Source organism: Nelusetta ayraudi, unplaced genomic scaffold, assembly GCF_046127955.1.
Source record: "Nelusetta ayraudi isolate G7.1 ecotype Tasmania unplaced genomic scaffold, CSIRO-AGI_Nayr_v1 ptg000005l, whole genome shotgun sequence".
Lineage (NCBI taxonomy): Eukaryota > Metazoa > Chordata > Actinopteri > Tetraodontiformes > Monacanthidae > Nelusetta > Nelusetta ayraudi.
Window position 1 is genome coordinate 7,411,543 of NW_027466055.1, and position 27,031 is coordinate 7,438,573.

Consider the following 27,031-nt stretch of genomic DNA (forward strand, 5'->3'; position numbering starts at 1 on the left):
GAGGTGCACCCCGCAGCTACTCGCGGAACGATTCTACAGCCAAAAGTGCCCAACAACAAAGAACACTGGCCACCGCCGGACTCCGGAATTCTTCTTTTCGTCCCTGTCAAATATTTGTCCATCCAGTGTACCTGAGCAGCGTTTTTCTTAGCTACAACCCACTGAACACTTTTTGTTAATTGTTCCGCCGTGGAAAAAGTTCCGACGTGAAAACATCAGTGCCACCCACTTTGAGAAACACTGGTCTAATATAATCTATCTATCTATCTATCTATCTATCCATCCATCCATCCATCGGGTCTCGCAAGATGCAAGGAAGCCAACAGTTATTATATTCTAACGAGACGCCATAAGCCAAGTACTCTGGGCGATTTGAAAGGGCAAAGACACAAGTAATTGTTAACCCGCGGCTCAGCATCACAATGAGCCTGGCACTGACGCTCCTGCCAGATGTGGGATCGGTCTTCACCAATAAGTCATCCCGGTCGGTCCCGCTGTCTCCCCTTGGATTTTGTGACATTAGCTTAGCTCACAGGATACTTACGGTGACTCACACGTTTGCTCTCAGAGCCTCGTTGAGCCTCTGATTCCAGCCGACCGTCTCACTGTCTTGCTTCACGTTTATTAAAAAAAGAAAAGGCACAATGAAAACAGAAGGCAAGACGACCCTCGCACGTCGCTGAAAACTTTCTTTTTGCTTTTATTCCTTGCCAACCTGTCACAGGCAACACTGCTGTTTTTGTTTTTACTTAATCGGCTAACAAAACATCATCTTTATTTGCTCGCGTCTTATGAGTTTTCCATTTCACTTTAATGTCCGCGCCTCCCGAGTCGCTTTAATGGCCCCGAGATTTAAAACAAGTTGGGCCGCCAAAGTGCTGCCCGTTAACTATTTACTAGCTCGGCGCAGGCACTTAAGCTAACTCGCTGTCGGCCACTTGACGGGGGTCAGTCTGATGGAAGTCGTTTGATAATTGATGGAATGGTTATTTTCCCCTGTAACACAGCCAGGCAATTACAAGCGCCTGATAGCGTGTCTGTGGCCGTGTGCGGTGAGGCCCTGGTGGGAATAAGGTGGGGACACTGTTGGCAGGCTGAGGGTGAGAAAAACGTAACAACCAGATGACATCCTGCTCCGTGATGCACTCACACGTCTTTCTGAGTGGTGCCGTTCCATCCAGTCGGATTGTGAATGGTAGGTTATTGGAACGCAAAATGCTGTGCCCTGCAAGGCAACTTCAAGTACACACATATCTGTATATATCTAGGGTCCAAAAGATCAGACTGCTTGATTATTTGCAAAAACCTTGTTTCTTTTTCCCTCTTGTTGTAAAAGCTGCACTTGAGAGATGCCGACAAGGATTTGAAGATAAATAAATTAGCTAATAATATTTCTTGCTCAAGTGTTTAACTGTGACAATTTTATGATAGTTATTATTTATGACAGGATTCAATTAGCACAATTAGCACAGCAGTGCAGTGCAGTGAATGACCATGAATGGACTCAAATAGATGTTGTATTTCAGTGCGTTGGTTTTCTTTGCGTTTCTTTAATTAACTGCTTGGGCTCGTAATCAGAAAAGATAAGCAAACTACGGCAGTTGACCTCACGCTGCTCCGCGTTTTCAGCCCACTCGCGCTCTCAACTCCTTCAATCAGGCAAAACAAAAACAAAACGCAACAAAAAAGGGCAGACTGAAAAAAAAAAAAATAGGAAGGCAAAATAAGGAGCCTTTAGGAAGCTCATCAATTATGGTTTTAGACAAAAGGCGAAAGAAAGGAGGGTGGAGCTGGGCAGACTTTGCAAAGCCGCGTCCTACATCATCCATTGTGCCGAGACGGACGGGAGGGTCTCTATGGTCTACATGAGAATGGCGAGATTGGCTCCAGCCAAAAGAAAGGAAAAAAAAACAAACAAAAACAACCCGGCGCACGTCAGGGTGAATGCGGGGTTGCGGGGACAGCTGCCAGACACCGGGATTCAAACCCTGACAGTTCATGTGCACATTGGCCGGTGTTTTCTCCGGCCTCTTTTCTCGCCAACCCCCAGAGGGAATAGTGAGGAGTGCATACGTGCGCAAAGCCAAAAGAACTATCATGCCACAGTGGGCATCAGTCTTACCTGGATGAGCGACTCGCTCAGTCTTTCCTCGTCCACCTGCAGCACGATGTCCCGGATCTCTTCATAAGGCAGGCGGAACGAGCCAAGGAAAATTGCTGCCGTGATGGAGAGAGAAGAGAGTCATTTCTTTTTGTTTTATAAGCGGGTGGAGAAAAAAAAAAAAAAAGAAAGAAAAGAAAAAGACAGCAAGGGGGCGGGGGAGGGGAGGAAAGATCGGAGAGAGATTTCGGAGCTCATCACTCAGACAAAATGACAATATCACAAACTTGACACTTGGCAGAATTGATGACTTTTCTGCCCTTCGCTAGAACAATGAATGGGGAAAAGAACTGGACTGGAAGGTATTGAGGTTTACTGGCAGCAGAAGGTGCAATCCGGTTCTTCTTCTTTTGGGGGGGTTGATTAAAAAAAAAAAAGGTCAACTACAAAATTGCTGAGAAGTGATATATATCTATCAATAGCCTTGATCCTGCTTCAGACAAGTGAAATTATGTATGTATGTATTTCTGCTGTTTCCTGCTGTCCAAAGTGGTTCAGTATGTTTTTGACTGTTTTTTTTTTTTTTTTTTTTAGTATTATTGTGTATTATATATTCATATATTATGTCTTGGAATCTTTGCGGATTTAAATATACATTATATTGTTTATTTGATGGCACGTTAAAAAGTGTTTCCATTCCAACTGTGCGATATACCTCTGTAACGATATGTCTGAAAAACCTCATGAGAGCGTAAAAACCTTTCAGCGATATTTGCGAGGTTCTTCTAAGCTCAGGCGTTTCCATGACCAGTTTTTTAGTGCGATATTTAGGTTTTGGAAACGCAGCTATTGATGACGTTGTACTACCAAGATCGCATTCAGCAATATTTTCTATTATCTATATTTTGCCGGGCAATTGCAACTGTAATTTTAATCTCATTTTACTCCAGGGACCGCCCAGTGGGTGTGTCCCTGCTCCGGGTGGGGCATGGGCGGATGACGCTGGAGCTGCCGGTGTGTGCAGGTGGAAGTCACAGGTGGAAGTCACAGGTGGAAGTTTGCTAATTAGCTCGGAGGAGCGTGGCTCGCCAGCTGCCGAGCTTCAGCGGCGACGGGACCTGATGTCTGTGTTTGACGTGCGACAAATCCTCCACCTCCTCCCGGACGACGCTGTTTACCGCGCGCGCGCTGTTGTCCTACCGCCACTAATGCGCTTCGGTATTATGTCGGTAATCAATACCTTGCCTCATTAGCTTGACACCCCCGATAGGAGAGCATTTTTTTTTTTTTTTTTTTGACGTGCCTCGCATTGTGTCCGACGTATCCTGCGTGACGGAGGCAACAGCTGGATGCGAGCGTCCCCTGGGGACGGTCACCAGTTATCGGGGGATAAAGTGTAAACTACAAAGTGAAGTGCAAAGGAGACATTAAATAATTAGAGAGCGACGAGCCAAAGATGTAACTCTTGTGCCGCGCGGTATTTATTATACATGCAGCCCAGTTTGCAAAGTGCTGCGTCACATTACGCTGTACTCGCATTATGCTCGCGGGTTCAGCAAGCTAGTTTGTGGACGGCGTTATTTTTTCGAAAAGCCCCAACCTGCAGCTAAAGGTTTCTGCCCCTCTTGAGGGCCAAGGCGTCGTTACAACTCATCATCTTCTGCAAACGACTGGATTTGTCATTCTTTTATTTTTTTATCATCATTTTAAGTGTGTTTATCTTCATAGAGTTTCTTTACATTTAAGGTTAATGGCTCCCAGAGCAGCAGGCGATAAAAACTTTTTCTTTTTTTTTTTGGCTTGTCTGTGCGTGCGTGTGTGTGTTTGGCTCCTTTGGCTGGCCCTGTGCTTTCACTGTATATCGGGTGATTAATCCTGGATCATGTCCTGTCCTTTCGCCGCACCACGCTGCAGAATATCCACTTACTCAGCTAACTTGCATCTTGGATTTATTGCACTCACAACTTAATTAACACTTGACTAACGCAATTATAAAGGGACAAGCAGAGTGGAGCGCGCGCAACCAAAAAAGGACACTTTTGTTTACTTTGCTTCCGACTTTCCGCACCGAGCCATTGTGACAAATGTGATTGCTTTTATTCGCAACGACAATTAAAACACTCACCTGCTGCTCGACAATCACTTTGGACTAACATGCATATAGGTGGGAGGTGCACTTTATCAGTGGTGTGTATAATCATTACCGCCGGGCTGTACACTGTGGTATTTTGATCATTCTCCTCAGTAACTGAAAGTTTGATCCACCAACCAACCAATGTTGGAATTCAAATTGGAAGTGGGTACAATGTACGCCACCTCCTGTGTCTTGTCGAGGCAAATTGTGAGCTTTGTGTAGAGTGCACGCCTCCCACCCCCCCCCGCCGCCGATCCAGGGGTGAGATTTCCGACACTTTTCTCCTCCTGTCAGAGCCGGAGCCCATCTGCTGGGGCGGCAATCAAAGATGACAGTGACACCCATCAACGTTGTCACAGCCCATAAACAAGCAGAATGACACATTTGCACATAGTCAAATGGCACATGCTCGCTCGCACGCGTGCACGTGCCACATGCCCCATTCGCGACACCACATCCCAATGTTCTCCCTGATGAACTCATTTGTCTGGCAGGCGCTGATGGGAGAAGCAAGAATGTAAGGGATCACGAGGAGCAGATGGAGAACCGGTGTTTTTGTGTGTGTTGTTTTTTTTTTTTTTCCCTTTGACCTTAAAATGTACCCTTCCCAACAGAGAAAGTACAAAGTAAACCTGTTTACCCGACATAAAATGAAAAAAAGGAAAATGTCAACGGACAAAAGAATTACTACAACAACAACAAAAATGTAACACCAAGGCGGATGGTGGGAAACATAATAATCAGACGGGTATAATTACCAGAGTGATATTTGACATACCACTTAAAATAGCAATTAGTTCATTCTAATATATATATTTTACTCATCATTTCTGTCTTCTCTAACTTTATTTTGTCAATGAATTGTGTTGACAAATCTGGAATTTTCACCAGTCTACCATGAAATCATCCATGGTTTTTTAGTTATTTATTTAGTTATTTTTATAAATGCATTCATTTTTTAGATTTTTCTTGAACCTTTAATGCCATTTGTTGATGAATGTTACAAAAAAAAAAAAGATATATATATATATATATATGCAACTCCAACTCACATAAATTCTGCGCCGTCTTGGAATCCAGAATACGAAGCTCTTTCGCCTTTTTCTTGAACTGCTGCATCCTGTCGTCGGTCTCAACCTTTAGGTCTTTTCTCACTGCAGAAAAAAACAACAACACAAAACACACCATTGGTATTTCTTACTGCTTTAACATTTCTGACACACTGCCTTCCCAAGGCCTGCCACACTGAGGTAGGAATTGAATTTCAGTCCCGTAACGTGTTTGTTGTGAATCGCTCCATTAGTGAGCAAAAAAACAACAACAACATTTGCATAAATAGGAATGCAAATCCATTTACGCACGTAAAGACCTAAGCTGACAGCGCGAGTCGGGAGGGGCCATTTGATCTCCCGCGACTTCAAATAACTGCGGGGCGACTTAAACGATCCACCTCATAATGTGCTTTCCGTGCGCTGCGCACTTTAAATAACGCTATAAGAAACACGGACGTGACATAACGCCACACCCCGGCGAACAGAGGAAGCCCACAGCATCTCAACAAGATGTCTGGTTGTTTTCCTTCTTGCCACTCCTCCTTGTGTTTGCGAGTTTCGCACTGTCCGTGATTGACGACGGGGCTTGCGCGGCGTCCCGCTGGAGCGCCGTAATGCAAAGTATCATCGGCGTAGCGACGCCACCCTGCCGAGGAACGTCCCACTCTTCATTTGCTTGGCGCGTGCCAAGGCTCCTGTCGGCGTGACGGTGGGTAGATAGTTGATAAGCGCGGCGCCTCCCTCAAGGCCCCCGACTGTCAGGTCTGCCGGAGCCGAGCAGATAATTGCGTTACCCCCCCCACTACAATCTGAGAAAATGGCATTAAGTCTCTGTTACATAACGGAAGACAACAGACAAATTGGCCCGGGAATGAAGAGCCCTCTGCTTTTCATAATGGAGACATTACCGAGGCTCTCCGGGGAGGGAAAGCAGCGCGCACTCGCGGCTCGCTGACATTACACAAAGCTTTAACGGCGAAAGTATCCGCATCCCGAACGCTGGGGGTCAAATGCTTCAATCGGATTTGTGTATACATTTGTGGCGGGGTGCAGTGGCGGAGACAGAAATGTTTCCTTGGGGTGTCCAGGTTGAGATCATAGCTCACATTGGGGTGGCAATATGCAAATGCCTGAAATGACTGCATGACTGTTTTTATTATTATTCTAATTGATACTGAAGCTGTTAGTATTTATGCATTTTGTTTTTCAGTGTGTCCTGGGATTAGGATTAGTGTGACATCAAATTTCTTCTGTGTTTGTTTTGCTTCCACGAAAAACAAAATCCAGGCCAATCATCAAGTCAGTCATACATTATACATGTTAAATACATACACATATTAGTATATATTAAAAAAACACACTGTGAATCAATCAATGAAGATATGACTTGAGATGCTGCAGTGTGGAAGTGTAAGGCCTTCTCTCAAATAACCCCCCCTCCGCGAGGCGGCCACCACGTAGCTCCGCCCCTGGCGGGATGACGATTTGGTTCCGTGCAGCCAAATGTCTGGGACTCCTCCCCATCCCGCTGATGGCTCCTGAAAGCGGCAGTAGTGCGCTGCGCTGCTAACCACGGTAATGGCTCAGTTTAAACCCAAGGTGGGAGTCTCGGAGGAAATCTAGAACAAACAACCTGCTCCCTCGGTGCTGGCTCGCACCGCTGAAGAAACAATCTGAAAGGAAACATCTCCCGGGCCGCCACAATACTCTGAAGGCGCTGAAGGCGGCCGGCCCACTTCAGCGTTTGCTGTTGACACATTACATCAGGGATGCGGTTTGTTTATCCCACTCAGCGCCGCTTTCAAGGCCTCTGTGTATGTATCAATGCTAACGTCGGCGGTGGGGTTTCGACTTCTGCCGGAGATTCCTTTGAGGTGCGCTCAGACCACGACGGACCTTCGGCGGCATCACCTTCGCACTCGGCGGAGCTCAGGAGATGTACTTGACCCAGCGGCTCTCCCCGTTTGTCCAACAGAGACATGTAGGAGGAGGCAGGGCTGTCGGATAAAGTGTTTCTATATACGCTTTGCTTTGCACGTTGCCGGCCGCCTTTAAAATGTAAAGCGAAGCAGAGGAGAAAGCATCAAACTCTCTGCACAGGATTTACTCCAGCCGAGACAAAAGTCATGACACACTCAGTTTATCTATTTAATTTTATTTAAGACAACCTTTGCTTCTGAACAAGACTGAAATAAACTGTTAAAACGATTCTTAGCTTTTTCTTTCTTTCTTTTTTTATTTATTTATTGTCATTTTCTTAGTTTACTTCTTGAATTCAGCTAAAACACTTGTTAGGTGGTGCCAGTAAGACGTGAGATCCCCTTGGAGGCAGGATTAACATCAACATTGCCTGTAATTGACTTTCATAGCATCACACGCCGGTAAATGGTCAACTGTGGCACACATGTTTAGAAGAACTCCGTCAAAACCAAGCAAATGAGGCCGACACAAAACAAATATTCTTCAACTCATATATATATATATATATATATATATATATATATACATACATAAAACGCAATATTACAGCTACAACGGCATGATCGCAATCACCGAGTCTATAACCAGAGGGCCCCGAGGAGATGTGATGGATTTTCATTTTGCAAGGGACCTTGAACAAAGAAACTGGGGAGTCAGCAGAAAGAAAAACCCCAAAGAAAACAATGATTTCTGGAGGGAAAAAAGAGAGATGGAGGACAAATTTAACTGGGAGGAGGGATTGTGTGTGTGTGTGTGTGTGTGTGTGTGTGTGTGTGTGTTTGTGTGTGTGTGTGTGTGTGTAAGTGCGCGCGGACGTTGTTTTCCTTCCAAATTGTTCTCTTAAGCCTCCGTTCTTCTCCCCCCTGCTCGAACCCCTGGAATCCCTCAGCGAGATCCTTCAGACTCTCAGCAGGGTGGTCTCGGCCCATTTATCACCACCTAAGCTGTCTTCACCCTGATCCCCGGGGGGGGGGGGGGGGGGGGGGCACCTGCCTCAAATTAAAGACAAACCAGCGTGTTTCACTCATCCACAGCAGCGGCCACAGGGAGGTGGCGCCAGTCGGCCGCTCGCTCGCTGCCGTGCACCTGCTGACTGACTCAATTGTGCCACATGTCCCGAGTTTCCTCCCAGCACTACAAGTGGACTGATGGGCCCCGGGGGGCTTTTAGAAGCCGGTACCCACTAGCTGGAACAGCAGGTGTGCCGAGAGGATGACCAAAGGCGGTGCGTGTAATTCAACCAGATGGCTGGCCGCGACAATAAATCCTGCTTTATTTTAGATATTTCCAAAAAAACAAAACAAGGAAAAAAAAGCCGGAACTTTTCCAGAAAGGCGCCACCTCCTCTTGGCATCACACGCGGGCACCATGAGGAGCCATCGGGAGGCCTTTTACCGTTATTATTCCCGACGTGACTTGCACGTTTATTTGTTTGGCTGTCCGACATTAAAACTTAACCTGTCCAACAGCGGAGGTCCAGAACAGCTGATCAAAGCCCCTTGCCAGCATTTTAACGTGATTCACTGGCTGCCCGGTGGCTAAAATGTAATACTGTGAAAACAATGCCATCCCTCCAGCACAGATTTATATTTGTTAATGGACTCTCCCCAGCAATCGCTCAGTAAAGAGCCATTTGTGATGGGCGCAATGTGGGAGTGTTTCTTGGCAGCGTCCCGGTCTCCTTGAAGCTATTATGTACAATGGTGATACATCACAGCGCCGGTGCCAGCAGCGCAATCATTTATTAAGTGATGTTGAGTGGAATAAGATTATAGGAATGTGTTTTTACCCAGCAAACGTGATGCCAGGTGGTCCTCTGCGGAGAAATAAAAGGGTCACATGCCTCTGACATTATACAAATGATACATCACGCGTGCAAGTTCGAGAGGGTACGCGTGAAAATAAATAGTCATCGTCTAGCATCTTGGCCTGGGCTGCTCTAATACATTACCCAGCTTTAGAGATTCGAAAGGAATTTCAAGATTTATTTTTAGCGTTTTTTTTTTTCTTTTCATCCACCTCTCAGGATGTTGAAAAAAAGACGAGGACAACCTGTAAACGTTCCACACACTGAGGGGGAGGAAGAGCTGAGAACTGACAGAGGCCTGATTGAAGGAGGGGTAAAAAAGCATGAAATCTTTGGATAAAGAGATATTTGGCTTATTAGAGACGACTTGGCATCCGCGCTGAGCCCACTCTGTGGGCCTTGGACCGAGCTATACACTCGGGAGGCTCTATGATAACAGAAGATCTCCAGCACTTGGACATGGAGTCTGTTTGCTGGCCCGGAATCACAGCGCTGGTCGCCTTCCATATGATATCTCCCTCTAGACATCCGTAAAACCCAGGGCATTAAAAAGCTAAACACAACCACATGTTCACTTCCGGACACGGCGCGTTCAGCCGAGCTCAAGCAGCAGATGCTTGAGAGAGGGAGGGGAGGGGAAAAAAAGAAAAAGAAAAAGAAAAAGAAAAGTGAGGCCATCCTTGAAAGGAAATAAAAGAAAAGTGCAGATGACAGGTTTTCAACAAACATATTTACTGTCAAGGCAGAGGAGCACAAGAGTTGAGCAAATGTGTCTGGTCCTCTACAAGGCAATTTAATCCCTCAAATGTGCCATCTGCCTGCAAACATGTGGCCCCGTCCTCCATCTCAGGGACTCACACCATGGACGGAGGCGCTGGAAAGGTGCCAGCCAAGTTGAACTGACCCGCGAATATCGTCTGAAACCATCAGCATCTCAGCCGCGCTGCCACCCACTGACCTCCCTGCAGACACGCATAAAACCTGAAGGTGTCTGAGTGAAATCAAAGTAGGCGTGAAGGGACACAGAGCCATGAATAAACAGAAACATGCATGAAGGCGAAGCGGCTTTGAAAAGGGCATCGTTGGAAGGTTAGAGACAGAAAGGATTTGCAGAAAATATCAGGTAAACGCTGCAAATGACAGTTAAATAAGTGAGACTTTTTAAAACAGGATTGTAAAAACTGCTGTTGCCAGCAGTCCCTGCAGTTAATAAAGGATAAGTGGAAGTCTTTATCAAGTCAAATATGTGTTATTACGTGCGGATCTATTAATTTCCCCCACAATCTAACTAATAATAATCTAATCTAACTAATCTGCCAAGGAACCTTGAACAAAGAAAAAACAAAGAAAAATGATTAGAAACAAAATTGATTTAACTGTGATGAGGGACTGTGTCTGTGTGTGTGTGTGTGTGTTGCTTTCCTTCTAAGTTGTTATCTCATGCGTCACAAGAAAAATAATTTTAAAAAACAATGGAATCCCTCACCTTAACTAACCTAACACAAATATAATCATCCAGTCACAGCTCCAATCTTAGTAGAGAAAGAAGAAGGAGGAGGAGGAGAAGAAGGCCTTTGACAATCTGATAATTCTGCATTTCTTCATTTGAAACCTGAAATAATTGCAGGCATCAAAATTCTCTGCTTGCTTTGTCGTTGTTTTTTTTTTCTTTCTTAACAAAAAAAAAAAAAAAACTGCCAGTGTCTTGGACCCACACAAGCACTTACGCGCTGCGTCTTTTAGTATATGTGAAATTGCTTTTGTTCCCTTCACTATGGTATCACCTTGAAGATGCAAGAATCCTGAAGGTGTTATATTTCTCTCACTCTCTCTCTCACCATTTAAATAAATACTTTGAAGCGCAAGGTGAACCATTCCAGGCGTCGCTGTTTGTCCATGTGTCTAGTGGGTGAGCTATCAACCGCGCAATCATCATCAAGCCTAATGGTAACAGGTAGTGGGAAAAGTGGATGATAATGATAATGGAAACTGTGTGTTTAGGGGGGGGACGTGTCATTGTGTGTGTTTTTTTTTTTTTTTGTGTGTGTGTGTGTGTGTGTGGCGAGCCACCGTGTTTTATGGAGTCTTCTGTCTTGAAACCATCTGGTGGTGGTTATGTGAGAAATCTAAATAAAAAGGTGTCTGTTACGGGGGCAGGAATCCTGTCGAGTGACTTTCTGACCTGTGGCCAGTAATGTTTTCAGTATGCAGGGAGCGGCTCAGCCCACGGTGGAAGGTACACAGCTGGGCCTGGATCAGGGCCCAGGGAGGGGAGGGGAAAACCAGGGGGGAAAAAAGGAAAAAAAAAAAAACGCCTACCCTTCTAATTGAGACAACACAGATCTTCCTCAGTGACCTCCTTCCCTGTTTCTCTTCCAAGAGCCGAGGAGAGGGACTCCTACAAACAGCGAGCGCTTCCAACGGAAACGGTCGCTCCGTAGCCAGAGACGAAGAAAAAACAAAAAAAAACAAACAGTAATCAGCTTATAGTTTATGGCTACGACGGCGCTAATCTCCTTTTTATGTTAAAAAATGCAAACGCCGAGAAATGCAGCGTGTGGGAGTTTCCCTTCCCTTTATGTTTAATTCAACTTTAAATTAACTTTGTTCGGCGATCAACCTCGAGGAGGAGTCGCGCAAATTCCAACCGACGTTGAAAGAGGAAGGAAACAAAGCCAAGCAAATAATATAAAATCCGGCAGATCAATAACTCTGCGCGCTGTCAGTGACCTGCAGCTCGGCGGAGCCTTAACAAGTATATATTTAATCTGCCCACATCCATCCGAGTGTTGCGCTCTCTGGGTGGCAGGGAGTGTGGGAAGGCTCCGACTCTGCCTCTCAAATTGGTCATGGAGACGTGACTCCGGAGGGCAGCCAATGGATTGAGCCTGACAGCCAATCAGTCCGAGGAAACCCACTTTCTCCCGTTGTGACCCCGGCGGCGCTTGAGCAATGGTGGGAAGGCCCAAGCCTGACGGTGCACATGGCTGCCCCCGACGTTCTGTTAAGACCCCGCGGCGCCGCCGTCCGGCTTTAAACACTCGGCGGACAAAACACGAGAGCGGCGAGACGCAGGACGGGGCGAGCTGAGACTCCAGGTCGGGAATGTTCTTCGGACAGCAGACAGGATTGCAGGCGTCCCCACTGGTCTCCAGCGCTGTTCCAAGCATCGGGCAGAACAGGGCAGTGCGGGCCAGGTGAGGGGCGACATACTCAGTACACGTCTGGCAGCTGAAGGTTAGAAGCATGTTTCCTTTTTTTTTAGGAATTGCAACCGCAAAGGGAAGGTTGTTAGAGATGAAATTTTGACAACATACCGCACGGACCTTATCTTCGGAAGCGCCGGCACGTCAGCGGACAAAAAAAACAAAACAAAAGATAACGAAAAATTGACCCCCCTGACACTTTTTTTAACTAAAAATGTCAAGATTTACAATTATATTAGTTGAAAATCTGTATTTTACTGCAGCGACGTTTGGTAAGAGCTAAAGTAAATGCCAAAAACAACACTGATGGTTTGAAAATATCTGTCTGGAATGAAAGTCTTTCTTTTCTTTTTTTCAGAGGGCAGCGCAGCTCAACCAGGAAATTATTATTTTTTATTTTTTTCCCCTCGCTGTCGAGAACTAACGTAAGTTTTAGAAATGTCAAGGACAAATTCCTCCAGCGGGGAGATAAAAAAAGACGTTGATGTTCTCGGCCAACCCCTGTAAGGAAATCAAACGCGCCAAGTGACAATGTATTAATTGTGTTGTTCTAACATTAAAGAAAAAAACAAGGAAAAAAAAACCCAAACAAATAACGGACCAAACATTCTCCGGGTGTCACGTCCGTCGGCGCGCCTCAGAGAAGCGACTCGGCCTTTGCCCAGCGACAGACTTACTTTGGGGCGAATTTGACAGGGTTCTGTTTTGCACGCTGTCAGTGAACACAACATGATCTGCCCTCGTCTTGTACAAAGCCTCTCGCAACCTCCTTCCACGAGCAGTTCAGCTCATCTCGATATACAACTGCTTATTTCCAGACTGAAAGTGAGACACACCAAAAAATTTGGTTCATTCTAATCTGGGACATTAAAGGCATCGAGCAATATCCCCCTCACCAACATGTTCAGTCAATAGTGTGCTTGTGGAACAACTTGTTTCCATGTGGAGGGCGTCTGCAGAGCATCAGTTTTACAGAACGCTAGATCTCAGCATTAAGAAGGCTGCAAACACAGGGCTAAATACACATGATATATGTATTATTTTGAGATAATTGTGCAAGGCAGCTCCACTGGAGTCTGTGATTAAAATAACAAGATCTCGAGCTGTCTATAATCTTGAGTGCTATGACTGTTCAATTATTCATTTTTTCCCCCCTTTCATTTGAAGTCAACGCTGTTTGAAAGCAGTCGTTCCGTAGGTGTGGCGTGCAGCCCTGAGCGGTGATGTGATGTGAAAGCCCGTCAAACGCGGCCCAGACAAGCGCACGCAACTTTTATTTTCTTAAATAAATGTCCTCAAGTATTAGCTCCTCTTCTTGTGAAGGTTAAACGATAGATTGATCCAATTTGTAAAACTGAGGCGTGAAAGGACTCAAGTAAATACTTCACATTCCGAGGCATGAAAATGTCAAGGTTTGCTGGGACACGAGGACAGGAGGAGGGGAAATGACTTTTTATCATTCTGGCAGCTTGACTCCACGCTTATTAGCGCCAATAGGTTTATCCTTGGCAATCAACACAGGGACGGGTATGTGCACTTAAATTCTCCCCCGTCACTTAAAAAGACAGCTGGTGCTGTGTCTGCCACTAAAACGCGCTCACTGTGCCCAGATGTGTCAGAATACACACGACCCACACATATGGCGCACGAAAATAAAGATGGCAATAAAAAAGTTAAAAAAAAAAGAAAAAAAGAAAAGCAGAGTGCGGTGCTGCTGTGACGCTATTGAAGCCGCGGCAGCATCCATCATAGAACTAACTGATTATTAATGTTTATGCAGCTATAAGGAGGAATGTTCTACTGGCAGAGAAACACTGGCTGAAGATGCTTCATGTGGGGGCGGAGCATCTATAAGCATCTCTTCTTAATTTATATATTTTTCTAGCAATGATTCCACTCAATTTTAAAACAGAGAAAGCACGTTTGGCTGGAAAGTTTGGCACTGAGACACTATAAAAAAAAAAGAAAAACATCAGAAAGAAATGTTTTGGTAGAAACACAACATTTGATGTGAGGATACTGAAGGCAAAGAGAGTTATTGTGACAAAAAAAAAGAAAAAGAAAATACACATGTGCAAATTAAAACCCCTCATTATAATCGCTGATGTGCAATTATTTTAACCCACTACAATATTGATTACTCCACTCTCTGTTTAATCAGCTAAAGAGAGAAAAAAAAGAGATACAAAAAAAAAAAAAACTCAGTTTGGTCGGGTTTATTGAGTGAAAATGACAGACTCACTAATTTGCAGTGTGATAAACCAGGAGGTCAGAAACAGACATGCTAGGACACTGATGAGTCCAGCAGCAGCAGCGGTCCTGCTTTAATTAGATATCCGTCCTGGTGCCACAGTGGAATCATAAGGGGTGCCGTGTCGTTGGGGACACAAACCATTTAAGTGCAGCCCACCTCTTAGCGGGCTGATTATGATGTGTTTACGAGCCCTGCTGCTGCTGCTGCTACTGCTGTTGCAGCAGCGTTGTCTCCGCCGCGGCTTCCAGCGTGATTCCGCGTTAACCTGTTGGCAGTAAAACAGATGCTGAGCCAGTGAGTCAGTCACCTTGTAAACCTTCGCTTGTAAAACGAGGCGGGTGATTGAGAGGACGGGTCCAATAAACGTGCCGCGCTGCTGACCCAGACTTTTAGTCCTTATTACCCCAATATCTGATATTACGCTATATCCACAAGAGAGAGCGGCGCGGCCACGGCGAGGAAATGCGTCCACGGAAAATCCGACACAATGGCCAAACAGGAACCATTGTGCGACATTGTGTTTGCGTTGCTGTTGTAGCTGTTGGTGATCTCAGCGTGACGTGGACTGCGGGGGTCGTGGACACAAAGGATCCCATCGGGAATGAATGGGAAACCTGCGAGACCAACATTCAGTTCCTTTTCTGCCCAACATACAACGAACTGCAGTTCACAAATGTCTATTGACGGAATACGAAAACAGGCGGAGTCACTGTGACGTCGCTCACTGGTTTGCCAATGTCCGTACAGAATCAGCTTAAAGAATTGGTTTCACCGTCAGTGCCCACTGCAGTTTACGGTTTGTTTTGAAACGCGAAAGTGGTACCGGATGTGAGCAGTGACAGGAGCGCGAGTGTGACCCAATGCCGCCCGCCTGCTGGTTAGCTCACTACACTTGCAAACTGTTGCAACACCCACAACATTATGGCAATTTTCATATAATATTGGGCCAAATTGGACAATTTTTAGTAGCAATTTAGACCAAAAAAAGAAAATGTGAAGCAAATATGAATTCTGGTCTTGTAAACATATTGATAGTGGGTAATTTTGAGTCTTTTCGCAAACACTTTTGTTGGTCTCAGCAGGCCAAAGCATAAAATGCAGGTTTTTGTTACTTCCCTGTTGGCCTCCTTTTTGAGACTGTATGCTCTGCCCACCTCATTATACCGCCAATGTGTCTGTCCTGCACAGCCATAGAAAATGTCTCCACCGAAATGTCCTTACCGCAAGGTGCATTAATCTGTATATGTACATGTAAACAGTGTAGAAGAGTGTGTTGAAAAATACACTATCCAGAATCCTGCGCCTGTAATGCTCTTGTTAAAGTGACATGTGGGAAAACACATGTCCACTCGTACAAGACGTGCCTGAGAATATATGTTCCTCCTCTCGCTGATATGTCCCAGTGGTCCCATTCCGATGATATCGCTGACTTCCACATTGCAAACGCACGTAAACACACACACACACACTTGCTCGATCAACCTGACCATCTCGGATTTCTCAAGTGCGCTTCCTTCTCTGACGAGAGGGAAAGCATGACAAACATCCCTCAGGTATTTTATGGAGAAAGCGGGCACAACAGGTAAAATGAATATTAAAAGCTGATGACAGAAGGCAGGGAAGAGAAAGAGCGGCACAAATTCCAGGGACGCTTTGCTCAACTCGCTGTCCCCTCCCCCACCCTCAATCACCGTCAACACCCGATAAACGCTGTTCTGCTGGCACCAGATGTTTATCCCCACAAAAATGTCGCTTGTCAGGTGAATTTTCATGGACGTTCCAATTTATGTCTGCCGCAAAAAAAAAAAAAAAGAAAAAAAAAAAGCCTGGAGTGCACGCAAGTTCCCTGCAAATTGCTGAATTTAAAAAAAGAAAGAGGAGAAAAAAGGAGGGAACAAATCGGTGCCAAGAAGACAGAACTGGGTTGGAATGCCGTGAAAATACACACGCGCAGATGATGCACTTTAATGCGCGCAATCTGTTTATGACAGGGTGTATTTTTAAATGCCTCACATCCTATACATGAGGCAAACGATGCGGCGGAAAGAGGATTTGTTTGACAGAATTCCAAGCATGTGCTCAAGGTCTGAAGCTACAATGCATGTGTGGCACTTGCGGTAAACTACTACCTATTCCTGGCTCGATATTTGTAATGCAGTGCAGGTAAAACATCATCATAAAACCACCCATTCAAAAAAAAAAAAAGAGCCTTTTGTTTGTTTAGCTCGCTCAAAAAATGATGATGAAATGATTATTTTCACTAAACTGCCGTCACTTCATTTCTAGAGGGTTCGTCTAAAAAAATCAAAATGTGTCGACGTCCAAATCTAGTGAAGAGTGCTGCCAAGCCGAGAGGGGTGAACTGTTCCTTCAGCCTTCTCCCTGGCTGCGGCACCACAGACGAAAACACCATGAATTAATATTTCTATGGTCGACAAAAATGGGGAAACAAATTCTTTCAAAAATATCTGGAGGCCTTTTATCGGCAATCGTGTGAAAGGAAAGAGTGACTCCATTAAAGGTATTTTTCTTTCCCAGCTCCCCTTCCTCCTTCCTCCTACGGGCAGATGGACAGTATCTGAACCTGAGCTGGACTGATCTTTTCTGCAGTGCTGAGACTGAAGCAGGAGGGGAGGATCACACATCCGCAGCACAGCGTAAGCCCTTCCAAGGAGAAAGGTGGGGGAGAAAGGTGGGAGAAAGGGATCACGGTGAAAAGGATGTGGAGAAATCTCCTCCCGGCCATTCCTAACTAACGCAAGGCGCAATCATCAGTGTGCACCTGCTCACGCGTCCATGTAAATAAGCGGCGGTGTGAGGCGCATGTGTACATGAAAATCCTACATGTGTCCCTGAGACCAGCAGCATTTGTTCCCTCATTCTGACAGACAGCTTCCCTGTTGCCTCGTCTATTCCAGCCCTTAAGCTGTTATCTGTGGCAGCGCTGAGCTTGAGGTCACCTGTCAAAAGCACAAAACGCGGGCAGGCAGGCAGGAAGAAAAAAAGCTAAAGAAAAAATACTATAAAATAAATAAGTAACCAATCATGTCCTTCATATATGTATAAATCAATCTTTAAAAAAAATCTAAAAAGGTATTGCAATTAAAAAGAGAAAATAAATGATTACCAAATTTATAATTTACAATGATTCCACGGTTAAGAGCAGGGTGTTCACAGAAATTCTCTAAATTGTCTGATTCCTCCCAAACTTGGAATTTTTGTTTTTCTTTCGTTCCAGACATGAAATGGAAACGGATCAGCACCTGCAATATGCTGCATATGAATGGATTCAAGGAAGAATTGTTGAGACTACTACCACACAAGCTTGAGCAATACAAATATAAAATATGTTTATAATTGGAAATTATTTCTCACAAACTACTTTCAAAACAAACACTTTAATAGATGCCAAAAATGCATTCACCCATTCTTATTTTTATTTTCACTTTTAATGTTATGCTTATTTATTTTGGTGGGTATTTTATTTCAATAAATGTTGCATCAAATTTGCAAACAGAAAATATTTTAAGCACTGCAGATTGTTAGGGCTGGTTAAACTACATTCATTTTCTTTGATCCTGTGAAAGTCTGTCCACAACTTTAACGTGTGCTTGATGAATTGTATTATCTGTATTTGATTGATGATAAGATAATTAAAATAAGTGAAGAGGAGATGATAAAATAACAGAGGAATGTGAGAGATGGTTAAAAAAAAAAGAAGACAATAACACATGATCAGTGGAACACGCAGGAGCCTTTGTGTTTTAGGTAAGTTATCAAACAACAAACAGAAATAGTTTGCAAGAACCAGTCCAACAACAACAACAACAACAACAACAACAACAACAACCACCTCAAGATGAATTTCAGGACACTGGATAATTGCGCGGCAGCCTATTTCTAACAACCAGGTGGCGCCGTCTGTTTATGAGGCTGGTAACTTTGCATACCAACCACAATCAGTGGCGTCCTCCAGGACTTCAAACGCCTCCCTGGGTTCTCCAAACCCTGCGGTCCTCACTCTCCCGGGGAACCGGGCACCTGGCCCCAAGTTTCATATTCCTCTCAGGTGTTGCCGCCACAGCGCTGCACCGGCCTGATATGCACGCATATTAAGCACTGTATTGGCATTCTATTTTTTTTTTTCCAGTGCGCGCAATTTTACTTTCAAACTAGGCCGCCACTGAAGGACAGGACGTCTTTTCTGCATACCAATCTCATCAGATGAAGGAGGAGTGGTCTTTTGCATCCCCTCAAGTGAAGAGCGCTTGCTTATTCATGCAGGAGTACATAAATATATGTGTTTATGTTTCTGGCAAAAAAAAGAAAAAAAAAAAAAAAACCTTCATTCGCGAGCCGCTGTACTCGCTCCTCACGCCAAACTTCTTCCAAACAGGTCGGCAACTTATACTTTTTCACTCTTTCACACCGTCTCCAAACCAAGTCTTTGATGTCCATCATGGGACTCGGCGGAGGGAAGTTGTGCTTCTTTTTTTATATCGGGACTGGCAGAACAGAGCAGTCCCAGGGGCCAGTCAGGGGTGGCTGCCTTACGGGACACAACAGGTAAAAGCAGCGGAGGAAGCCCGTGTCAGCTTCATTTCCCAGGAGAAAGCCGGCGCAGATACATGAACACATGAACACCACCCCTCCTCCCCCCCGCCCCTCCTGTCCCTCTCGAAGTCGACCCCGGAGTCAAGGCAGAGCCTACTGTGTTGCTCCGGTCCCCTGGCTTCTTATGGAACAGAGCACAAAGAGAGCGGACTGAGCCGTAGCCTTGTCTAGCGTCACGTGTGAACTGAGTGGCAGCTGCTGATGATAAGCGGAGGCCATTCGACGGGAAGGTGAGGAGGAAGAGTAAAAAACGTGCAATTATCCCGCAGGCCGCGGGAAAATCAGGATCTCCGCGTCAACATTTGGCTTCAAGTTCTCTCTCAGCAGCTCCAGATTTAATCCAGCCCAGCCTGGTGGCAGCACCGCACGTGGGGAATAATTTAGAATCGAAACGAAGGAACACGTGGAAGTGGTTCGGGAACGACTCGACAGACACACAAGCAGGTGTTTTCTCAGGAACCTGTACTCAAACGGAAAACCCGAACAGGCGGAGGTCTCCGCGTCGCTCGGAGGTAAAGACAATTAGATTGCCAGCGAGCTGCAGGTCTCAGACGGCGAGTGAAACAGTTCATTGAACGTCGGCTTTATGGAAGCCGTCTGTCGGGGTGTCCGGGGACATCAACGCACAATCAGACGTCGGAATGGGGGGAAAGGGTGGTGGTGTGTGTGTGTGTGTGTGTGTGTGTGTGTGTGTGTGTGTGTGTGTGGGGGTGTGGGGGGGGGGGGGGGGGGGGGGTGCTCTCGGCTGCTCAGAAGGCAAAAGAGCCATTTTTTGACGCCGCACACAGCCAGACGGCGGCTGTAAGAGGTGCATTTTACAAACTTATCGCGACAAAGCGTGTTTTTGTGTAGTTTCGAGGCGCCGCGACGGCTGAGAGGCACGGAGTCCCGCGCTGGGGCTCCAGGCGCAGAAGAACAACCTGATTCTTTTGTGTGAACAACGGGGGGTCTTTACCAGAAACAAGGTGGATACGTCACTTTACATTTTCCCAAACAGTGCGCAAACCACTTCCAAACATTTCAGCCTCAAATTGCCGGCAGTTCCCGAGGGTGATTGTTTGGCCTCATTGGCTGGCTGGGACATAGCGGCGAGAGAGAAAGAGAAAAAAAAAAAAAAAAAAAAACGTGGCCAATTTCACTCAAGTATGTCATCCGGAGCCCGATGGATGGACGGATGTGGGGAAGGATGCGGAGGGTCTCTTATATCCCCGCTCCTCAGCAGTGCAAATACCGCGGTTGCAGGATGGGGGGAGGGCAGTGGGGGGGGTGATTGAACTCTCCCATCTAACGCTGCACTATCGGCCCGTCTCCAAAACACTGCCGCCTCCCCTCGGCCTCCATCTCTCCTGTCCATCACTTAAAACATCTGGATTCATTTTAGAAGGTCAGGGCCAGCCGAGCAGAAAGTGTCGACGGAGGCTACACTGATGCTTGTCATAAAAGCCCAGCAAAGAAATGCCACCCTTGGATGCTGAAAATATAATGTCTGGGTGGGGAAAAAAATGGAAGATTCGCCAGAGATAACAACGGGGCAAATAAGCACTTTGAGCACACAAAAAATATACGTGTACATATATAATAATGTATACAAAAATCCAAGGTGACCCTTGGATATACCGCTATTGAGGATGGAAAACGTGTTGATAGAACTGTGTTGCAGTTCAATTAACAGCCAAAATACAGGCAAATTTAGAATTAAAATGATCGAGTGGTGCAAAAGTCGAGACACAATTTCCACTTGTTTATTTGTCTGCGTGTGGAAGTGTGTGTGTGTGTGTGTGTGTGTGTGTGTGTGAGTTGTTTTTTTCAAGGAGGCGGAGCTCTGAAAGCCCCCCATCCAAAAATAACCATATTTTCATTACAAGTCTCTTTATTAGGTGTGTGCTTTTGGGTCCTCATTCATTTCTTCAGGGGCAAACAAAACTAAGGTGGATCCACCCCCCCCACCTCCCTGCCTCCTCCCTCCTCCTCCCACCTCACCTTGCCAGCACTTCCCTCTTCTTCACTTCCTCTCCCTCATCGCTATCCCTCCTCCCGGAGTAAAAGCTCTTAATTTTCAGTAATTACACAAACTCATTTCTTTTTCTCCATGCCTCAACATTTCTCCACGTTGCTCCTCCTTGGGACTCGTAAACACGTTTCAAAACTGGGGTTTAATAAACCTGCCTTGTGAGGGTTTCGGGCCTTTAATGGACACAGAGCTTGTTTGATAAGTCTCCACTTCATCACATGCTTTATTAATTAAAGTTTATATTACATTAGCAACAAAGTTAAAGCTATTTGCTCCCCATTAATGGTTTCATGTAGCTGCATATCCACGGCCAATTAATTGGAGCCTTGCCGTTTGCATTTTTCCCTTGTTTGACAAAAGTGCGTCGGGGTTAGCTCCAGGCAATATGTTGCAAGCCGGAGCAACGCTGCATATGGAATGAAGAATTATCAAAGGGCAGATTGCGCCAGTTGTTTAGGTGTCTGGTACAACGCGTTGGAACTGTTGTTTCTGTTGCATGTGCAACAATTCGACGTCATCTCTTTTAACGCAGTGACACCTCAGAGAAGCCGGTGTAATTTTACTCTGACAACAAATGAATTGATAAAAATAATTTACAGAAGGATAGAAGTGAGCAACATCACAGCAATTTAACCACAAATACTTTGATGGGATTAGTAAAAGAAAGTAAATTATTCATGTACATATATATACAAATGAAAGCATGAAAATCATGTTTATGGGATAATGTTCTGTTTCAATCCTACATATTCTTTCAGCGACTGCAGAGCCTAATTGCGATCCTGCTGGCTACGCCTATTCACGCTGGCCTCTCTGAGACTCAAAACTCAAAACGTTGCAGCGAATAAATGCAATTTTGAGCATTTCGACTCCTACTGCGTGGGTGTCACTTGTACCGTTAGATTTGCCTTACCTTCTCCCATAGACCCTGTCTTAAGTACTGGATGCGCTAAGCACTGCTTTTAATTTAAATCCTATAATTACAAAACCCTTGGATTCTCCTGGTTTTAAATATTATCATTTTCTTTGCCTCTACTTTGGCAAAACAGTGTGCGGCGCCCACTGTGCTTAGAACGGGCATAGTTAGTAATCTGCCGTAAATGAATAATGTCTTTAACAGTCTACGCTGAGAGCACACTTACTATGCTAATAGATGCTTTTGAATGGGGGGGTAGAGGCTTTGTGTAACGATGTAGGAGGTAAAGCACCGAAGACAGCAGGAGCTGCAGTGGCCTGTCAGACGTAATGAGTAACCAACCATACAAACAATAATAAAACTCCTGGGACCACCGTGTGGTTGGAAGGAAACCAGTGTTTGGTCTTTGTGAGAGTCGGGTTGTGTGCTGTTTTCTTTTTTTAAAACTTCAACACAGTTTTATAGCGTTCCCAGTTGTTGACAATGTCTGTCCTCCAATGCCTTTAATGATTATTTTGGTTCATCATGACTGAAGAACTCGGGCAGTCTAACGATCAGTTACTGCCAATGACATTGCAGTGTGAATCAGGTTTAACACATGATCATGTTCATCTTTGTCTTCATCCGTTAATTCAAGGTTCTGACAAAACAACAGGCCGACAATTAAACGACTGCTATTTTTCAATTCAAATTTGCTACTGGTAGAAATTCAAAAACATTTGCAATAAATGCAAGAATACTGTGTATTCTATTGACGCATGCCAAATATAGTGAAGGGATTTCTCAAGTTTGCATGGAAAATAAACAAATACATGCACAAGAAAAACAAGAAAGAGCTTGATAAGAATTTGAAAGCTAAAAGATAATAATAGGAACTTATTTCTTTTTTTTATTTTGGATCAAATAAGCGACACGGTTCATATCAAAAGTAGATCATGTAGGTATGCGGTTGGACTGAAAAAAAAAAAAAAAAAACCTTGCCAGTGTTATAAGTGAATAAATATTGATGAGGATACGGGAATTAATAGGATTTGGTATTATTGAGATTGAACACAAAAAGTCTGGGGCTAAATTGACAATGAGATTAGCCCTTCCATCCACATAAATGCAGGCTGCCATCTTCCATTAGCCGCCTCCGACACTGCTGGCTCTTTCACTACTATTAATGGATATGCAGATGAGTTGGGCAGGGTTGTGCAGCAGCGCCGGGGCTCTTTGTGAAGGCTGCGCCCTGTGACTCAGGCGGCCCCGGCGACGATGCCCCGCACTCCAGATTAAAGTGGTGCACAGCCACTCCTGGGGGAAGGGAGGTCATATCGCTATTTACCCAGTGTCTGAGCACCAGTGCAGGGCCAAGGCGATGCTAAAATGCTCCTCTATTGTGTTTGTGTCTTCCTTTGTGCGTTTGACAAATGAAGTGCATGGCGACACTGGGTGGGAACGGAGGTCGGGGGCGGCAGAGAATGCTGCGGTTGCAAGCAGGTGCACCGGGGAAGGGCTAATATTTGCACAGCAGCTTCTGTGGCAAACAAGTGACCCCCAACCCCCCCCCCCCCCAACAACCACCACCACCGTCTGAAGGAAAGGGGGCGACAGTCGCCTCATAAATGGCTCCGTTACAGACACATAAATCCAGGGGCCGACACGGTAACCTATCTGTGTCCCCCAATCCCCATTCCTCTTCCTGCAAATCCCCTCGGCGCAAGACAATTGCTAAGATGCATCTTGGCAACATGTGACATTGCAGAGGTCAAGCCGTAAAGTCCCGCCTGAATGTGGATGCTGCCTCGTGCCCGCCCCCTCCCGCCTGCAGCGTGCCAAACACACGGCCGGCCACACTTCAGTCCACGACGCACTGTGGTACTAACGGGCGTATCGGCCTGCATGCGGTCGGATCAAACTTGCAGGAACAACTTGTAGGGTTAGTGTTTTTAAAGTTTTAATTAACTTTACCAATACTTTCTGACATAAGTAGCTGTTGAAATCATGTCAGTGAAATGAAAATGGGAAATGAGACCAAATTGAAAAGTATTTATTTAGAAGTGTATACTTAAAAAAAAAAAAAAAGTTTAAGAAAAAAATGAATCCCATAATCAAGTCTCTATATTGAAGAAAATGACATTATGAAGTATCTCCTTTTGCTTCCAGCTTCATTCATTGCATCTAAAAGATAAATAATGTGTTGGCTTCCATACAAAATGCTTGGGGGAAAAAATGCCCTCATATGTATGCATAGGCCTTTCCGAGACAATCTGATGTGTTTATGTTCGCAGCAGCCCACGAGGTGGGGGTCAATCTGAGTGGGGTTGGGAAGTAACTGAAGGATTGTGTGGAGCCAAAGCTCCTTATCTCGTGTTTTCTTCATCCCTACCGTCTCTCGTCGGAGGTTAGGCATAAGAAATGAAAGCTTAATCCATTTAGATGGAAAATCCATGGCAGCCGCCCCGGCCATGTGGTGGTATTAATAAGATGACAATGCAGATTTATCAGCTGAACTAGATTGTTGTTCAATCCCTGCCCGTCCGTCGGTAATAAAGAAATGTGACACCTGCAGAGATGTCTGACTTATACTAGACTGTTAATGGACCCTGCTATTAGAATTATACCAACCCACCAAAGTCACAGTTGTAGAAAAAAAAAGAAAAAGAAAAAGAATTCACAGATTTTTGGTATGATTTAAGACATTTTTTGGTTGATTTAAAAGTAAAATGTCATTCTTCTGAATCATTAGACACGATGGAGCTGTTGGTTTTCACGTCTTTTAGTGATCACTAATATTTTATTGCACGTTAGGAAATGACAGACATTTTCACAGAAAAATAAGTCATCCACTAAAAATATCTTTGGAGCTGTTAGCATAACTGAGCTTGACCTTCTCTTGAAAACCTGGACAGAGTCTTAACACAGCTCCTTGTGGAACTAAATACCGAATGAGGACGGCTTCGGGTTTTGAGATCTGGCACGGCCTGAGAAAAAGAGGCGTAAGAAACTCACAGCCTCGGCCTGGAGAGGCCTCAAGGCCACCGCCGGACACAGCACAGTGTGTTTGGAGCAGGGCAGTGGAGTTGGCAGCCGGCTACAAGGTGAATATCTAAATCAATAGTACGCGGGCATCTCTTAAGTCTAGGATCAGCCTGAGAAAATCCATGTATATCAGGCGAGGATTGGGCAGGTGAAGGGTTCCAGCGTGGCCAATAAACTGGGCACCTGCCCCAAGGCAACACACTGACTCCTGCTGCGAGACAAGACGTGGGCCAGTGTTTAACTTTCATCTTGTCAGCCAATGGCTCACCCACCGCTTCCCCACCACTTGCCACTCAGCGCGACTTTCACCTCTTCTTCACCGCACACCCCCGCCCCCTTTGATGAGAAGGCGATCGATGCGGTGGACTGACCTACTTGGTAGCCTGAGGCACGGCTTCAGAATGTGCAGTCGAGAGTTTTCTACATTAGATGGCACTGTGGGTTGAGGAGAACTCGATGATGCCAGTGAGGCAAACACAAAACCCAGTGAACACGTTCAATAACCCGTACACTCAGCACAACATAACACCTCTGATCTGGAGATGGAGCGATTTGGCAAACAGTTGCACAGTCTTGATTTGTAAGGGAAACCAGTTCCCTGGAAAAAGCAAATGATATAAATGAGCAGGTGTGCCTAATGACAAATCCATTGCCAAGTAGCACGCGCACACACTCTCTCTCTCTTATCCGAACAGTAAACCATGGCGCTCGAGCATCTGAGGAGCTCCACTTGGAACGTATGAGTAGGATCCTAAACATCTGGAGGAGAATCACGTGAATCTAAAAAATGGCGAGCCGCCTCCACACCAAGCGAGGCGCCGGCAGCAGCCACGAGGTGTTTCGGGAAAAAGGCGCTAACTAGCTCACGTAGGACAACATCGCAATGGGAACTTTGCGTGCGAGCACTTTGGAGAGGATTTGATTAATCAAAGCCAAGGGGCCCTTCCGTCGACAGCAGGATGATGAGGAGTAAGAGTAATTTCAGAGCTGACAAAAGACCAAAAGACAAATCTACAATTGCAAATTAACCTCAGAATAATGAATGAGCTATTGAGCCCTGAGGTCTTAATTGAATATTTGCTGGACTCATTTTGTTGACAATGACGGATGTCTGGGGGAAAAAAAAGAAAAAAAAAGATGGAGGCCTCGGCAAACTCATAATTCATTTTCCATCATCTCTGTGAATGACTTCACTTGTGCGCAGTTATTGATTGGTTAATGATGAGTTTTCATTGTGCAGCTTGGCTGAATGAAGCTTGACACTTTTTTTTTTTATTATTGTGTGGGGTTTTTTTTGGTGGGGGTGACGTTTGACAAATTGGGACTTTATGTGTGTGTTTGCCCTAAAGTGAGGGACAAAAGTGCATAACAGAGGCTCCTGTCCCTGAAAACTACTAGAGTTCCAAAGTTAATGGCCTGGGGAAAATGACCCCTGCACCGCGGAAAGGCTGAGGGTCCGCAGGGCTAACTGTCTGCGCTAACCCAACTGATTTGTGCACGACTTCCAGTCAGCGCTTGCAGCAGAAAGTCTAAGAAAATCTAGCGTGCGTTTGGCCATCTAGAATGCAGCACAAACCGTCTATGAGCCTATAAATTTGTGCCTGCAGGAACGGCAGTGGAACTCTCTAGGGTTAAATCCCCCTTTGTACCAGCGGACTGACTGTGAAACGAAGGCAGTCAGTTCACAAATTAAAAAGGGACTCAAGCATTTGTCAGTGACCTTGTTCCCACTTCTGTCAATGCGCTGAAGTTACACTAAGCGCGTTACCAGAGTAAGATGGTTTTAACAAAGAAGTGTGTGTGTGTGTGTGTGTGTGTGTGTGTGTGTGTGTGTGTGTGTGTGTGTGTGTGGGGGGGGGGGGGGGGAGTTGGTGTAAAAATAAGTCAGACTGCAGCGCCGAGAGCACTTTATGGACATGCCAGATATGCACA

The 27,031-nt window shown here is 45.3% G+C and overlaps 1 protein-coding gene across 6 annotated transcripts in view; it reads right to left on the minus strand.

Annotated features, from left to right (window-relative positions):
• The window catches only part of diaph2 (diaphanous-related formin 2), a 330,904-nt gene that overhangs the window by 139,920 nt on the left and 163,953 nt on the right, over positions 1 to 27,031 (minus strand). For all 6 annotated transcript variants that reach the window (XM_076011710.1, XM_076011702.1, XM_076011716.1 and 3 more), the window contains 2 exons: positions 5,288 to 5,389; positions 2,123 to 2,217 (listed from right to left, as the gene is read on the minus strand). In XM_076011710.1, the coding sequence (XP_075867825.1) occupies positions 2,123 to 2,217; positions 5,288 to 5,389 (197 nt within the window). The remainder of the gene's footprint in view (positions 1 to 2,122; positions 2,218 to 5,287; positions 5,390 to 27,031) is intronic.